The sequence below is a fragment of the Octodon degus genome, unplaced genomic scaffold, assembly GCF_000260255.1.
Source record: "Octodon degus isolate 3935 unplaced genomic scaffold, OctDeg1.0 scaffold00020, whole genome shotgun sequence".
In the NCBI taxonomy this organism is placed as follows: Eukaryota; Metazoa; Chordata; class Mammalia; order Rodentia; family Octodontidae; genus Octodon; species Octodon degus.
Window position 1 is genome coordinate 1,622,037 of NW_004524596.1, and position 17,374 is coordinate 1,639,410.

A 17,374-nucleotide genomic window follows, 5' to 3' on the forward strand; every position below is an offset into this window, starting at 1 on the left:
AAAAAAAAAAAAAAAAAAACTACATCTTTTTTATCCATCCATAAGTTTTGGGGCCTTTGGGCTGTTTCTAAGATTCAGCTATTACAAACTGTGCTGTTATAAACATGGGTGCACATATATCACTGTGGTATGGTGCTTTTAGTACTTTTGAGAAGATACCAAGAAGGAGAACAGCTGGATCCAATGGGACCTTTCATCCTAGTTTTTTGAGGGATCTCTGTGCTGATTTCCACAGTGGTTGCACCAGTCTGCACTGCCACCAGCACTGGAGAAGGGTTCTCTTTTCCCTACAGCCTTTCCAGCATTTGTTACTGTTTGATTTCTTGTTGATACCCATTCTTTCTAGAGTGAGATAGGACCTCAGTTTTATTTTAATTTGCATCTCTCAAATGATCAGTGATGATGAATATTTTTCATATGTTTGCCATTTCTATTTCTTCATCTGAGAAGTGTTTTTATCATTTCAGATGCCCATTTTTGAATTGGGTCTTTAAATTTAGGAGTCTGAAGTTTTTCAGTTTTTTTCTATGTGTTAGACATGTTTCTTTGTATGTTCTAGTCCTTTGAAGAACAACTGGCTAAAATTTTTCCTACATTTTGTGGGTTATTTCCTGTGCCATTGAGATTTTAATTGTGAAGTTTTTCTCTACACCTGTTTTCTAGATTTGTGCCTATTCTCTCTTCCAACAAATTTAGCATTTCTTTTTTAATATTTAGATCTTTATTCTATCTTGCATTTAATTTAGGATATGGTGATGGGCATGGGCCTAGTTTTAGTCTTAAGCATGTGGAAAGCCAATTTTTGCAGGCAACCACATGAAATTTATATTTTCTATTTTTAGAGGCAGCCTCATACTGATTTGCATAGTGGTTGTATTAGTTTGCATTCCCATCAACAATGTAGAAAGGTTCCCCTTCCCCACCACTCACCAGTGTTTGTTATGATTAGATTTCTCAATGACAGCCATTCTTTCTGGTATAAATTGAAATCTTAGTATTAAGTTGTATGTCTCTAGTGGCCAGAGATGTTGAAGATTTCTTCATGTATTATGGACTCTTTGTACTTCTTCATCTGGGAAGTGTCTGTTCATTTTGGTTGCCCAGTTCTTGACTGGGTCTTATATTTGGGGCATTCTGAGGTTTGTTTCATTCTTTCTATATTCTAGATTTAGTCCTCTAAGGAACAGCTGGGTGATTTTTTTCCCATTCTGCTTGCTTTATTCTTTACCCTTCATCTTGCCTGAGTTTCGCATGCCTGGCTTTCATCCTTCACCCGCTCAGTATTTCAGTTTCTGTATCAATTACTACTAAGCTGTCAGCCAGTACTGGGGCTCATTTGTGTCCAGGCAGTGGAACTGTGATTTCTAGAGGTAGGCTATTTTTTGTGGTTTCATAACTGACCTTTCTTGGCATCCTATTTGAATACAGAAAGAGAAAAATTAGAATAGTGAAAAAACAAGAATTTTTTTGGCAGATTTTATGTTGCCTCTGGGGCCTACATGTCAAAAAGATGAATCTGGGATTTGAGGTCTTTGGCCTGCACTAAGTCTTCTCTCTCTGTCCTCATTGGCAGCACTGCTTAGCATAAGAAAGATTATGAGAAGAGAAAATGCAAAGCCTGGCCCTGAACTGAGAAGAGGAAATTTATTGTTTTAAACCCCAGGTATAAAAATGCAAAGCTATGCATTAATACAAAGGCAGTTGGAGTGGTTATGAAAAATCTGCTCTAGCAAAATGAGTGTATTTTAAAAATTTATAATAGTGTAAAATATGTATTTTACATGTATTTTATGAGTAATTAGGATGGCCAGGATATGCATTTGAAGGTCAGAATCCTGTTTCTAAAGAACTTTTTTCTGAATCACATGGAATTTATACTGGAGCTAAACATCACTTTTTTGTGATTGTATATTATATAATAAGTGGTAAAGAAGAAAGAAATTTGCTTTTAGAAAAACAGTTCTTTTGAGATAGCTCAGTGGACTAAGCACCTCCGTAGCTAAGTGCAGGGACCAGGGCTTGATCCCTGGCACCACATGTTGCGCCGGCCCTGCCCCCAGACATGCTGAGCCAGACTGGACATGGGGATACACACCTGTAATCCCAGCACTGGGAGGCTGAGATGGGAAGGTCATTATGAGTTGGAGCTGCATAGCAAAATCCTGTATCAATACATTGAAAAAAAAGTTTTCCATCTTTTCAATAAATATTTCTTTCCTATTGCAAATTTAAGTTCTTATCGTGCGCTTTTCTAGCTCTCGCCTGATACTGCATCAGCCTTGATGGGAAGAAGTAGGGAGGAAGTGTACTTAAACGTGGCCCAGGTGACCTGCTGCATCTACTGGCTTTGCTTCTGTGAAAAGAAAAATTGAGGAGTTTTACTGTATTTTGTTTAAAATGTGCCCCTTGTCTAGCTTGGACTTCTTTTTCTTTACATGTTTGAGATACACAGGTTTGGGTTTTGCTGTGTCAGCCCCTCGTGCTCTCACAACCAAGCAAACATCAGCCCATGCAGGCAGTGACCTCCCCACGCAACACCCCTCAGCATCCCCTGTCTCTCTGCTTTCTGCGTGGGGAGGTCTTTGCCTGGCATCTGCATCTTTTGAAGTTGCTTCATGATACAAATGACCTTTGTAGATGTAAACCTGAACTTTATGTGTCACTCAGTGAGCATGCTCATCTTCTTGGCCGTTGACGAGTGATCCTGCCACTGCAGTTGAAAATGTGAAAACTGACATGGTCTTTCAGTTTCTTGCTTATGAAGCCTATCTAGCAAGACCTCACTCATGAGGACTTTGATTCTTTTTTTAAATTTAATTTCTTTTAATGTATCTAGTACAGGGTCTAGAGGGTCTCATTACACAGATTGGACCCATAGTGATCCTCCTATTTTTGGACTCCCAAATTCTGGGATTACAGGTCCATGCCACCATGCCCAGTCTTGGTCACCATCTCAGCGCACCCCGGGAGTGGGGCTGGCATGGCATGCCAGGGATAGAACCCCAGTCCCTGCATCTGCCTAAGCAGGCACTTTAATCTGCTGAGCTATCTGGCCAGCTCCTTTCTTTGTTAATTCTTAATTTTTAAAATCTTTTATTTATATTTGGTACAGGGTCTTGCTACACAGCTCAGACACATAGTGATCCTATCTCAGCCTCCCCAGTGCTGGGATTACAGGTGCATGCCACCACACCTGGTTTCAGCAGTAGGCTCAGCAGAGAGCCAGCATGGCATGTAGTACTGGGGATCAAACCCAGGTCCTTACACTTGCCAGGCAGGTGCTTAGATCACTGAGATATCTCCCCAGCCCCCAGGACTTTCATTCTTGATCTTAGTTTGATTGAGACAGAATCTTCTATGTATTTATCCCTCTTTGCTGACTTAAATGCCTTTTGGAAATTAAATCTTGGATATAATTTAAGTACATAAATTTTAGGACTCGTTGGGTATTCAAAAATCACACAGTTAAACGTAACTCATTAGATTTATCTTCTCTCTTTATGTAAAAGAGTGTTAATCACTGAATATAGTTATCTGTAAAGGTACATTAGACCCCATGAAGTGGGGAAGACAGCAGACTGATGGCTGATCACAGTGGCTCTTAGGGTTTCAAGAAGGGGCAGGACAGAAGAACGCGGCCATAGGGGGGCTGATCCAGCCCTAATGAGAAATGGAGCATTTGTTCTTAAGCATCAGGAATGAGATTTGGGAATATGAAATTAGAGTTGCCTATAAAACATCCATGTGGGTATGTCAGGTGGCAGTTAAATCATGTTGGGTCTGAATGCAAGGCCAGAGCTATAAATGGGGAGTTATTGGATACGGATGGTACTGGAACTCATTAGAATTGGTGAGGACATAGAAGATCATAGAATGAGAAGAAAAGGGTCTCAAGGTACTTCAATATTTTGAGTTTGAGTAAGAAAGAAAGATTGTATGGGGGGTGGTCCAGAGGTTGAGGCAACCCAGGGGCACAGAGAACCACAAAAACCAAGGGAAGAGGGTGCCTCAAAAAGATGATTGGTCAACTAAAGGGACTACTACTGAGCATTCTGCTAAGATGACAATCCAGAAGAATCCTTAGGGTGTTAAAAATTGATGGCTTTACCAAGAGTCCTTTGAGTGGAGCCCTAATGATAAGGGCCACTCAAGAAAGATGTAAACTGAAGCAGTAGACGCAGCATGTGTAGAAAAGTCAAGAACCTTGGCTGCTAAAAGGGACGGGAGATGTGGGATGATGGTCCAAAGAGACTGTTATTTTTAAGATGAGGAGCAGCAAGAACTATTTGATCTTGATGGAATGGTCCCCTGGAAAGACAAAGAAGGGATGGTAGAAGCTGCAGGGGAAAGAGCCAGCTGGACCAGCAACTTGAAGACCCATGCACGGACAGCTCAGAGCGTGCATGGCAGGGGCCTCATATTGTTATCCCTGGAGAAGCACTGGAGAGGTTTAAGCAGAGAGCATCTTGATTGCACTGTTCCATTAGGTAAATAATTCCATCATTATGGGCGATGAATTTAGGGTCCCATGGAGTGGCGGAAAGGAAAAAACCCCGGTAGGAGGTCATTGTAGGAATTTGGTACTGAATAAATTCAAAGCATAGAGAGACTGGAAATGTCATAAAATCAGAAGGATATAGTGATTTCATGTGGAGAAATAAAGATGCCTACTATGTTTTTGGATAAGCTAACTAGGATGATATTTTCATTATTTTAGGTTGGTTTTCAATTCTGTGTCTTCAAAAATGAAGAATGTGTTGTTTTCATAGCAGTTGATAAAAATCAGAGCAAAGTTTTGGTTTAGTTTCTCTGGAATGTACAGCTGTTTATGGAAATCAAATAGGGCTTGTCTGAGTAATTTTAAAGGAACAAGTAAATCTCTCTGAAGGTGGTACATTTTAAGGCTGGGGTGGTATGTCTATTTGGTAGCTTTCTTTTTTAGAACTTACATGCTAGCAGACAGATTTTAAATAACCTGATACTCTATCATCTCTTCTTGTCTATTTTAGGCTGGCTTTCAAAACAGACTTGTGACCATCCAGGTCCCATACTTTCTTATTGCCCTTCTCTATGAGGCTGGCACAATGGTCAGGTTCTGCGTGAGGACATTTCTTACCATTTACTGGCTTGTCCCCATTTCCCAGAACTAAATTATTTTCCTTAACACATAAAGACTATCTTTGCCAGCCTTGGCCATGTTGCCAGACCTCACTGGACCTTTTTTAAAAGGTTCCACAATATCCTATTGTATTTTCTGGGCCAGCTCCAAGTCCCATTTTTCATTTCCTATTGGTTCAGCTTGACTTTTTTCTTTAGCCCATGTGCTCTTCTTCTGCTTGGTGCTGGCTTCCTTCCCTATGCTGTGAGGAGACTATACTGTCTGTTGGGCCGGCAGCCATGCCATTTTAACATTCCTTGGGGTGCAAGTCAGCTGGTTTATCTCTCAATCCCACTTCTTGGCTGGGATTTCCTATGTCCTGGCTTCTGTTCCTCTCAGGAAGGAGTGTAAGGAGTGTGAAAGCTGACGTCTCCTGAGCAGGAGTCCTATATCCCTTCCAATGGAAAGCTCTCTCTTTTTTTTGTATCAGTTTTCCTAAGATTCTACCATCAAATATTTGACCTACTCTATGTAGATGGTGAGGAAGCTTTCAGCCAAGAGTGGGCCATTTCCTTTTGGGAAGAGCAGCAGTGTGGATACGAACTGCACTCTTCCTGAGGCTGGTGTACTGTTTTCTTCCAAGCGTCTCCTAAAAATACATCTTTTTTTGGTATTTAGATTTCAAGTAAGTTGATGTTCTTGTTTTAAGAACAAAGATGTCAAGGTCTCGTTTAATGGCAAGAGAAAGGTACCTGACTAAATTTCAATTCATTAAGTGACAGTCAGTTCTGACGTGGTAGTAAACAGATCCGATATGGCTGTTGGGTTCACAGTGCGGTTCCTTCTATGCATCAGCAGGAACAGCCTTTTAAGTTGTCACTTTGATAAAAGGCAAGCAGACAGGTTGGGTAGAGCAGAAGACTTCCTCAATGAAGCACCCTTCCTGTACCACCAAATGTTTGTGTAACTTTGACACTGATCATTTCGTCTGTTCAGGCCTCAATTTTTTGGTTCTTGAAGAGGTTGAGCTGGATAATCTTTAAATTTCCCTTAGGTCAAGATGGACCATATGTTCATCTAAAGATGTCCTGGCAATGGGCAGGGCACTTCTTCCCATCTGTGCAGTAGGCCTGGAGACTTACTGTGAAGGATAAGTCCCTCCCATCGCGCACCTCCGCAGAGTCCTGGCAGCAGAAGGAGCAAGCGTTGCTGATATGTAGGGAGGTCACATCAGAATGAGGAGGAGGAAATCCACAGAACATTTTGGAATCTAAGAAAATAAAATGCCTTCTTTCTTAATTCAAAACAAAAAACCGGAAGAGTGTCCTTGAAGAAAGACGAAACTGATTTATTAACAAAATAGACACAAATAATCCCTTTTTGGGGACACATACAGCTTTCTGACTCTAATACAGAAAACATAACAGGATCATCAGTGTTTGTCATGAATTTCATTGTCCAGGTCTTCTAATACAGTTTTAATCTCTTGCTCAGCCTCAAGGTTTACGTGACCCAGCCCTGTGGAGAAATCATGTCTTGTTTCAGTATTTTGTTCTAATTTCATAATTGGCCTGAGTGACAGGATAACATCGAGTGCCTGATCTTTAAGAGTTGAAGGTCTAGTTCATTCTTCGAATCCTCCTTAATATGTAGGACTCCTGGTTACAGTCAGTAGATCCTGAAAAGCGTGGTGCATGTGGACACTGGGGAATGCCCATTGGTGGTTCATTTCCTGACTCTGTGATTTTCTTCATTTTTGTTGAAACATCAATATTTACTTCTGTCTTTTCTAGTAAGGTACAAATAGCAAAGACTTGAATGAGAAATTGGATACAAATAGCAAACACTTGAATGAGAAATTAGCATTTCTTATGTTAGCATACCTGATTTGTCTTGGTTAACAGCTGAGAGATTACTAGATGGTAGCTCCACCAGGTCCCTAACCTATTAGATAGTATCGCTAGTGATAATAAACATTATACATGGCTCTCACAGACCTCTAGGCAAAATGGACTTACTAGTTTTAACACTAAGCAAAAAAGAAAACATATGATATTGGATGATTCGCAATTTAATTTCACGTTCCAAATTTTAACTTCAGAACAGGGTGGCTTTCTTTTGTCCAGACTAACAGTGGAAAAATATCTGCGTACCCACATCATCACAGAGAATTCTAATGAAATGATGTTTTTATAGAGGTCATTAGAGAAGTAAAGCAAATGCTGTCCTCTTGTACTGCTACAACTCATTGTTAAAAACATGAAACTATGGAGAGTTGCATTCTGCCATGCTCACAAAATATTATTTGTTGAAGAGGTAGTCTCTAGCAGGCGTTTCACATTAGCTTTTCCTATTCTTTCATTTCCAAAGTATTGCTTATCAAACTTTTCTAGTTAATCACTGTTACTTTAAGTGTCAGTCTGCAAGGTGCCCAGTAATTCATTACTGGCCTGGGGCTCGTTCACCTTCAGGTCACATATGCGGTTCTTGTGCTACTGAGCAGGAATAAGAAATCATCTGCTATAACTGCAAAGAATTAATAAAGCAAGAATTAACAAGATATTTTACTTTGACAATCTGGACGGAAAGCCCACAGATTTCTGGTAGCTTCCTGCCCTTTCTGTGCTCATTTAGTGGAGAAGTAAGTTGCCTGTAGGATTGGTTAAGGTTCCCAGCCCTCGTAGCTGTGATAGACATAACAGTGTCACAAAATGCTCCCGCAGCAGAGAGGAGGGACCCTGAAATCTGCTCAGGGTGTAGCTAAGGAAGATGCCACTGAGGGGTGTGTCCTTTGGGCAGGCTCCAGAAGAAAAAAGCTCTGAGCAGAGCACGGGGCAGGAGGGGCTGGGGGAGGGGAAAGGAGTGTGGGCCCAGTCAGTGAGAAATTGAAGCCTGAAGGTTTCCAAACAGTTCTCTGTGCACTGACAGGACTGGAGCTCAGATTGGGAAGAAGGTTATCACAGAACTGTGCCCACACGTGTAGCCAGGAGCTAGAGGGTGCAGGGCCCCCTGTCCTCTCCTGAGAAGCCTGGCTGTAGATCCCCAGCCAAGAAGGGATTTGGAACCTTCTGAGAAAGGGAATGGCACTGACAGGATTGCATTTTGAAAAGAGCTCACTGGCAGCAGTGAGGTGGGGTGTGGATTGGAGGGAGAAGGAGACTGTAGATAAGGGAAGCCAATTAGGAGAAGGAGGAGTAATGGGGAAGATAAGAGGCTGGGACTGAGAGTGGTGGGAGCTGGAGAAGGAGAAGGGTGATGGCAGGGTTTCTGGCTTGGGTGCCTGGTTGGGTTCTCTGATAAAGGGAAGATAGGAGGAATGGAGATGAGGTGAGGAGAGGAGAGGTGTGATAATAGGGCCATTTATCACAGACTTGTCCAGTAGCTTTTAGATAAATGGTTCTGAAGGACAGAGCTCAAGCCTTGAGAGAGACTGGGGCATCATTAGAGAATAAGTAGGGATTAAAGCACGGCTAGGTTTCCAGCCCTTAAATCCTGTGGTTCAGAGTAACATAATCTTTTACACAGATGCTCATTTTGGGAAGTCTAAATTTATCAGTGACATATATGAAGTGACTCTGTGACACAGCACAGTTCCTCCTCCTGATTACAGTCAGAAAATTAGTTGTAATGCTAGCCTCATGCTGATGCTCAAATCCAGTCAGATCATGTTTCTTGAGTAAGATTCTTTTGTGTAGATGTTTCATTAATTAAGATGTTTAATCTCATTGAGTATTTAACTGAAGGAGTAAGATGAAGGCCAAAAAGGAAGAGTAGAAGAAAAGAAACTTCTCACTGAGTTTAGGCGATGTCGTTTAAACTTTCTCTGGGCTTGAGAAAGTTTGGTATTATGGCAGAAGATCAGATAGAAAGGAGAATAAGAGGATAAAAATATGGTGTCTATATAAAAATATGGTGTTATATCTAACGGAACACCACTCTGCTACTGAGCGTGACAGACTTGAGACATTTGCAGGAAAATGGGAGCACCTGGAAAATATAATGTTGAGTAAAATAAACCAGACACAGGCCTAATACCATATGCTGTCTCTCCTGCGAGTGAGGCAAAGTACAAACAGACTAATAAAGGATGGCTAGAAGGGGACGAGGGGACAGATCTATTGCCGTAGAGAAAAGGATGGAGGGAACATGGGCAATGGGTGGAGCAGAGGGAGAGGGGAAATAAAAATAAAGATGTGCCGCTGGGCTGGGGAAGATAGCTCAGTAGAATAAGTGCTTGCCTGGCAAGCACAAGGGCCTGAGTTCAATCTGCTGTTCTGCAAAAAAAAAAAAAGATGTGCCATGTACAGGACCCTTATACTTTCAGTTAACATAAACAATATATGTCCTAACATGAGCTAAGATTCTGATATTAAGAATGAAAACCGGAAGCTGGGAATTAGGGAAAGAGGGAAGGGGAAAATCACTAAAAAGAAAGGAGCTGCAGATTGTACACGGACCCACTCCCCCAAGGTGACCATAAACTGTGTGAACTACAAACATGAACTGAAAAAACAAAGAATAAGCCATGTACTTAAGAGGGTCCTGCTGAGACAGAGGCTTGGGATTCATCCGAAGGATTGCAATTGTAGAAGCTGCAGGTCTGGGGAGAGTGGAGCAGAGCCCTGAGTGTATGGCCGCCTGCAAGGCCTGTACCTTGGCGAACACTCGCTTGTGGGCTGTGAAAGGGCAGGGACCAGCCAAAGAGGCCAAAGGCAGAAAAAGAACAATAGGAACATTCTGTTATTACACGCGGGAAGAGAGTGCTCAGGACTGGGTACTCACAAGACGTAGAGGTCAAGGGGCCTACCAGAAAATAATTGTCAGGTTTGAGTCTCAGGATAGTTTCAGTGGAATAAGGAGGCAGGGAGTGAGATTATAGGTTGTGTATAAGACTCTTCCTACACCCCATGCCTCTGAGTACGCTGTCTGTGTTATTTTATTTGCTCTTCACTGTAATCAAAGATACCAATATTATTCATGTTATATATGCTGTATGATTATTTGTGTAGTTTTTACAAATAAGCTGTATAGGTGGTCTGCTATATTCACAAGTTCTGTATTTGTGGGTTCAGGAAACCATAGATCAAAACTATTCAGGGAAGAAAAATTCCTATCTGTACTGAAGATGTCTGGGCTTTGTTTTCCTGTCACTGTTCCCTGAACAAGGGGCAGAGGAGACCAGGCAAAGAGAAGGGGCCCAACCCTGAAAGCAGCGGGACAGTTTTCTCTGAGTTGAGAAAAGTAAGAAACTTAGATGTAGTTAACTCGTATTCTGTAATTTAGTAGAGAGAAAGCCTAAATTTTACCTGTTTCCCCATTAGACTATAACTCTCCTTGGAAACTAACAATGGAAAACATCTAAGAATAGTGGTCATGGCAATTGCAATCATTATTTCAGTTTGAAAACATTTCCTGAGAAATAGTAAAAGCTTTCTCATAGAACTCAACATTTTGGCTGTGAAACCATTTCCATCAAAATCCTTTATTAATAAGTAAAATGTCTTCCCTTTGTAAACATGATCATCTTGTACTAATTGGGCCGTGTCAGGTGCTTCTGTTTATCCATTAATGTCGGGTGTTTGTCAGCCTGTGTTTGTTTCGTGTCTGATGTTACACGTCTCTTTTACAGATATTGATGAATGTGTAAACAACACTGTGTGTGACAGTCACGGGTTTTGTGACAATACAGCTGGCTCCTTCCGCTGCCTCTGTTATCAGGGCTTCCAAGCTCCCCAGGATGGGCAAGGGTGTGTGGGTGAGTTATTAGAACCTTTGCAACATGTTTCATGTCCCTTTGGAAAAGAGGTTAAAACATCAGCAGAAGAATGACAATTGGGCCAAATGTTACCATAACTTGATCTGATCATATAATTTGAGATTGTACAAATTATATGTTGCATGGCTTCTGAAATGGACAAGGATATTAAGAAATTCATCAGTACAGCCCTAAATGTCTTTGTGAAAGGACAGCTGTGTAAATTCTTAGCTGAGCGCTCAGACTCCGCAGTCCCTCACACACAGGAAGTAGTTGGCCGTGTGGTGCAGCCCATCTGTCTTTGCCATGGGCAGCTTCTTCCACAGCAGTGCATGTAAGGAGAAGCTTGGTCAGACTTCAGTTCCCAGGAATGACACCAGTGAAATAATGCTTTGGATTGCACAACTGTATTTCTTCCATCTGTTCTGGGATAGGGCAGACTGGAAGGAATCTAGAATGCCATCGGAGGTTCTAGAATATTCTTCAACACATGCTCATAGGGAAGAAGGTAGTTTGAATTTGATTTTCTGATCCTCTTTGATTTCTTCAACTCAGATTCATTACAGAATATCCTGGTAGTTAAAACAATTTCATGGGAGATAGAAATGGTATAAAACTCAAGACTTCACAGATAATAAAGTATTAGCTTTATTCTTCTTTATAAAGAAAAATAGCTGTGTTGACAGCAAGGCAGATGGCCCTGGAAGGAAATCAATAACTTTTTTGTAAATATATAAGTAAAATTTTAGTTCCTTTGCTACCCAGATAAAACCCAAGAAAATAAAATTTGTTCAGAGGTTTGAATTGTATTACTTGAATAGGAACTGCTTGTGTGGGGTTGATTATGAAATTTAGTTAATTTAGTGAATTTCCAAAATTGTTTATAAATTAGTAATGTAGTTTCTAGCACAAACATCAGCTAGTCAAAAACCACAAAACAACTTAAGGCTTAATCTCAAGACAGAGCTGTTTAATAACACAGCTGAGGCTGTCCTAATCTCTAGTAGCAACTCCTGCTCTAATCCCCTTGTCACCAAATTACAAGAGACTCCAGTTGTCTAACATTTGTTTCTATTTTGACTATGTAGGTCCCGTGGTTGGGCCTCTGCTCATTTTCTTAACCTCACTACCCGCTTCCTCAGCCTTATATGTTCTAGGGCCTTCTGCCTGCTTTGGTCGCTTCTGTCGCAGGGCAGTTAGGTGCCTGTCATTTGCACCTGCAGCTCAGAGTGTCCTCCCCACCTGCCCCTCTTCTTTCCGGAGCCTGGCTTCATCTCCTACTCACTCCTGAAGTGTGAAGTCTGATGTCATTGCCACCTGTCCTTGCTCTTTCTCTCACGCTCAAGCTGAGATGTGACCATCCTCCAGTTGCCAGAGCACCTCCAGCAGGTTCTAGTGTAGTGCTTGTACTCTGTGGGGGAATCCTCTACACCTGTGTGCTGCCTGCAGCCCTCTTCACAGGGCCATGATCACAATGTGCGGGGAATTTCTTACTTGCCCTTCGCACCTCTCTCCTCTCCCCATCCCCGCTCTCTTCCAGCTGGGCACAATCACTAGTCTATCACAGGTACTCCCTAAGTGTTCACTTAAAGCCTGGTTGACTCTGCACAGCCTGAGCTGCTGCTGAGAGTTGGGTTCTAACCAGCCAGATGAGCACATGGATGCATGTTGGCATTTCTGTTAGCACACTAAACACTGTCCTTGGAGAAGGGCTGTTTGTTGTCATCTTGGTGAACCTAGCAGATGTCACTTTGTCTCTTTTATTCTTTCAGAAATGTTTACTGACCATAACTGGAGATGTAGCCCAGTAGTAGAGCCCCTTGATGTATCCCCAGCATTGCAAAAATAACAGTAATAAACTGTGCACCTACTAAATGTCCTTTGTCACCTGGGTGATGGATAAACCGTGAGGCAGATCGTTGGCTGTGCCGTGTGCTCTGCTAGGACTCTGCCTGCGTACTTCTCCATATTGCCTACACACCCCTCTGATATGGGCTCAAATACTAATCCTTGCACAAAAGGACCATTTCTCTGGCTTCCACCGAGCTCTGTACTCTAATGCTGGTATTCACCAAAGCCTGTGAGTCTCCCTGGCTTGATTTTAGGCTGCAGGAAGGTAGGAGTGGGGTCTGCCTGACTGGCAGTGTTTATTGTTTCCCTGCATATGAGACCAGGTGGGCTGGCCTATACAGGGAAGCCAGAAAAAGCTTCTTGATTAAATGAATGCCATTTATGGGAGAACTGTCAGCAGCTACATAATTGATCTGGAAAGTAAGAAACTTCATGTGACATTTACCTAAAATGGGTAGAAGTGAACTGGCAAATTTATGAAGTCACCTTTTCTGTCTTGCATTATGATTGTTTATATTGACTCTATACTTCAATTCTGCTTTATATTACAATATTTTTATTAGTGAAACCCAGATGATTGGGTTTATATCTGTTTATACACAAAATGAAAATGGGAAACTGAGGTAATTCTCCCAGTAATCCATCAACCTTTTGCTCTATACATTGGGTTTAATGGGTGAAAAATAAGATGTTCTTCCTTAAGTGAGTTGGATAATGACTGAAAATTTCAACTTCGTCTAAGCCATCTCAGCGCATGCTCATAAAAGCTAGTGTTTTATGTACATGTTTAATGCCTAAGACCCAAGAGGATTTCACATGTCACAGCAATTGCTTTGCTGACAGGGCAGTCATTAATAAAACATTTTAAGAAGAGAAAAAGTAAAAAATATTATCGGGCGATGTACCATTAACCTTGCATGGGGGCTGTATATGGTACTTGCATAATATTGAGTAAGTCATACTCAACAATGATATGCATTGACTGTTTTAATTATAAATTGTTTTTACTAACCCATAATGGAAACACTTAGCAGAATAGCAATTACACTGTGGAAGCAACAGAATTTGAAAAGGTACAGTGGGAAAGCAGTGGTTCGTTATTGCCAGTTGGGTTCACAGGTGGATTAATGTCCCTAGTGAATATTTATGGTGCTCTTGCCCTTACATCCCCAAATTCTAATTTATGAATGTTGGGAATGCTGGAAAACTGTATTTTTAGACACTTAAGTAGGTCAAAGAAATTTAAAGATTCTGTGGTTCCGAAGTGCTTGTGCTTGTATTTTTTCCTTAAATTAAGAACCAAGAATAGAGTGCTGGTTCATTTATGACTTCACCATGTTGAAAAGTCGGGGAAGGTGTAACTAGAAGTTGGAGGGTACACGCTATGCCTTCATGATTCCAGGGTGTTCCTTAAAACTAGTATTGGAATTCAGGACCTTTGCCTTACATTTTCACGGTTCTCTCATCCAGGCCAAATGGTGCAGTCTGCCCTTAGGGACCCCTTCCCTGCAAGAGTGAGAGGGGCTTGACTGCTTGCTGAGGGTCACCTCATTTCTAGCAAACACTTCCGGCCTTGGCGCAGCTGGTACAATAAAGCGCCGTCCCAACGAGGTGCACATCTCACTCAGTCTGTGCTCCCTTTTCCAGATGTGAACGAATGTGAGCTGCTCAGTGGCGTGTGTGGGGAAGCCTTCTGTGAAAACGTGGAAGGGTCCTTCCTGTGTGTGTGTGCTGATGCAAGCCAGGAGTACAGCCCCATGACGGGCCAGTGCCGCTCCCGCGCCCCTGGAGGTAAGTCCAAGCAAACGGCGGTGTGCAGGGGATGGAGGGCTTCTCTCCCAACCTGGACCTGCATGGGCTTGGGCTAATGCTCTGAGGGGGGATAAGAAACAGCCCGAAGTCCTGGCATCGTCCTGCTTCTAGAAACTTCCATGTTCTTCCTGTGCCTGCCTCTGGATTTCAAATAGGAGTGATGACTTTTTGGGCTGGGTGGCCTCTATGAGCTTTCCAGCTCTGAGACCTCATGAGTCTAGATCCCAAATAATGAGAACCTCTGCTGGGGAATGCCTACAACTTACAGAGCAATCAGCCAGGGTTTAATATAACATTGCCTCATGAATTTGCATAATCCTTCTTTCTTCTCCCTTGGAGAAATGTCTCTTGACCCTTCTCTAAATTAAAAGCCCCCTGGTGAATTAAAAGTAACCTTCTGAGAATCTGCAAAGACTTTCACTAAGCATTCTTAAGGAGCTTTTCCAGAAGGTGGCCTCGAGGGTTGCCACACTTGAGCTCACTTACAAGTCAGTGGGGGCTGTGTGGTCACTGCACAAACTGAAAGGCAAGCTGATGGCTTTCCAGATAAACTCATCAACGTCCAGGTCACAGATTACCCTTTGGGGTCATGCAGTGTGGTTATAACTTGTATTTCGAGAAAAAGTGAAGGACCAAGTGGTCCCTTGAAAGACAAATAAAATGAAACATAGACCATTTTAATTTCTGAATCTCAATTTTCACCATGCTTCTATAATAACTTTTACTATTCCTCAGTAGGGGCCATTTATTCTGTTTTACAAGTAGCTTCTTACAAGTCCTGGGAACTAAAGTATAAAAATAGTTTCACCCATAATTGTTTCTTGGTTACCAAATATAAAGAGGGGAAGAGATACAGAAGTAAATGAAGAGTTAGTAATCCAAACACATTGCAAAGGGAAAGAAGGAGATTATTAAGGGACACTGTTCTTCACTCACAGGGACGTCATGGTGATAGATGACTTTAAAAAGATTCTTTAACTTAGTTGTACTTACTAAGTTAAAAAAAAAAACAATAATCTGGTGGGCTTTAAGTAACTGCTGAAGTTAAATAACTGCCTTGTTCATAGTTGTCCTTGGTTGCATAGAGTAACACCTCATTTGAAGTATTATTTTAAGTAAATTAATTCATATATCATAATATTGTAGAGTCATTAAATGATCCCTGTGACGATTAGGTAGTCTTGATCCAGCTGAGTGTATGTGATATCATATTAAATAAAAGCAGCCACTGATCATACTCTGCAGAGGGAAGAAGGGAGAGAATGCAAAACAGAACAAATGCAAAAGGTCATGGAAATTTAGAGCTCTTATTTCCCCAAACTTCTTGTAATATTTTAAATGGGAAAACAGGCTGGGCATGGCTCCACAATGCCTATAACCTCAGCATTCTGGGAGGCAGAAACAGGAGCGTCACATGTTTGAGTGAAGCCTAGGTAATTTAGCAAGGCCCCCAAATTTAAGTAAGGTGTATGCGTGGGTGGTGGGTGGAATATTCCTCTGTTCAAAAAGGTCCTACACTCCATACGCAGAGCTGCTTATAAACAAAGAAAAGGATGACCAAGGCCCCAGTCCCTGACCATGCTAGATGTAAATAAGCTTGGGCAAATCAAGTTTTACTCGGCAGTGTTTCATGTCTTAATGAAATCATGTGTAGAGTCATTTGTTAATGGCAAAGATCAGTATGAAGCACATAGTAAGCCATTTCACAGATAGTTCAAGGATACATACATCTTATCCTCTTATGATATCTTTGGAATCAATGGATCTTGTAACTGCAATTGTTTCTGGTAAACTATTTTAATAGCATTAAGAAATGGTGCATGCAAGTCATAGAATTTGAATTAGGGTACATGTCTGAGATCCTAAAGTTGGCTCATTTCTCTGTTTTTAAGAGATTAACAATGCCTGTAATGAAAACATAAGGCAGTCAGAATCATTTTTGCTGAAGGGGCCTGCTCATTGTAAACTGTAGTAGAAGACTTTATGCTGCTGTGATTGTCACCCCTGGTCCTCAACAGCCACCTTTTAAGCTTTTCCATGACTGAGTTCCTAATGCCTGTCTTACTTCATTTCGCCTTTTGCCTAACTCCTGTCAAATTCCACTTCCGGCATACCTCAGTTTATATAGCTCTTGGCTAATTTAGGTTACACAGAGTGCTAACGCTCCCTGTAAGTCATTTATTTTAAGCAGTTCCCTAGTATTAAGCAATTTTGCAACCAGGACCTTTTGTCTGACTATCAGATTAGTTTTCAGAAGGTGATTACAACTAGAAATCATAAAAAGATGAATCCTGGAAATCTTTAATTTTTCATTTTAATGAGAAAATAAAATAGCACTGAAACAGCTTCAAAACAGGTTAGTAGGACAGTTACAATAATTAATACATTGCATATTGTTGTCTTCATAGTGGTTATTCAGAGAACAAGAGGCAGACATGATATCTTGTCTAAACAATATTAGTACAAACCTCATTGAACTAAGAGAAAGTCATTGTTTATCTATCCTATTTTGTATATACTTTTTTTCACTACAAAATGGTCCTGTATTTATATCCTCCTTCTATGTTTCATTTTGTGAGAGATGGATGTTCCGTTGCTGTTAGAGAAGCTGTATTTGGAGAAGTTTTGTTTGTTTGTTTGTTTGTTTTTAAGGAAGGAAAGATTTATTTAGCTCACAGTTTGTGGAGGTCTCAGTCCATACTTGGCTGGCTCCAAGGCAGAGGTTCTTTTCATACTTGACACCACTTCAAAGATTATAGGTACTTGAATTCAGCAAAATAACCCAATAGAGTCCAATAGTCCATAATAGTAATGGGTTATCAGCAGAACTGGCAATTGTCAGAAGTTGTTGACTTGAG

At 41.3% G+C, this 17,374-nt stretch overlaps 1 protein-coding gene across 4 annotated transcripts in view; it reads left to right on the forward strand.

Annotated features, from left to right (window-relative positions):
* Ltbp1 (latent transforming growth factor beta binding protein 1) overlaps positions 1 to 17,374 on the forward strand; it is a 239,592-nt gene that overhangs the window by 179,321 nt on the left and 42,897 nt on the right. For 2 of the 4 annotated variants that reach the window (XM_004627602.2, XM_023711174.1), the window contains exons 21-22: positions 10,728 to 10,853; positions 14,352 to 14,495. In XM_004627602.2, the coding sequence (XP_004627659.1) occupies positions 10,728 to 10,853; positions 14,352 to 14,495 (270 nt within the window). The remainder of the gene's footprint in view (positions 1 to 10,727; positions 10,854 to 14,351; positions 14,496 to 17,374) is intronic. The other 2 variants (XM_023711172.1, XM_023711173.1) reach the window with 1 other exon arrangement.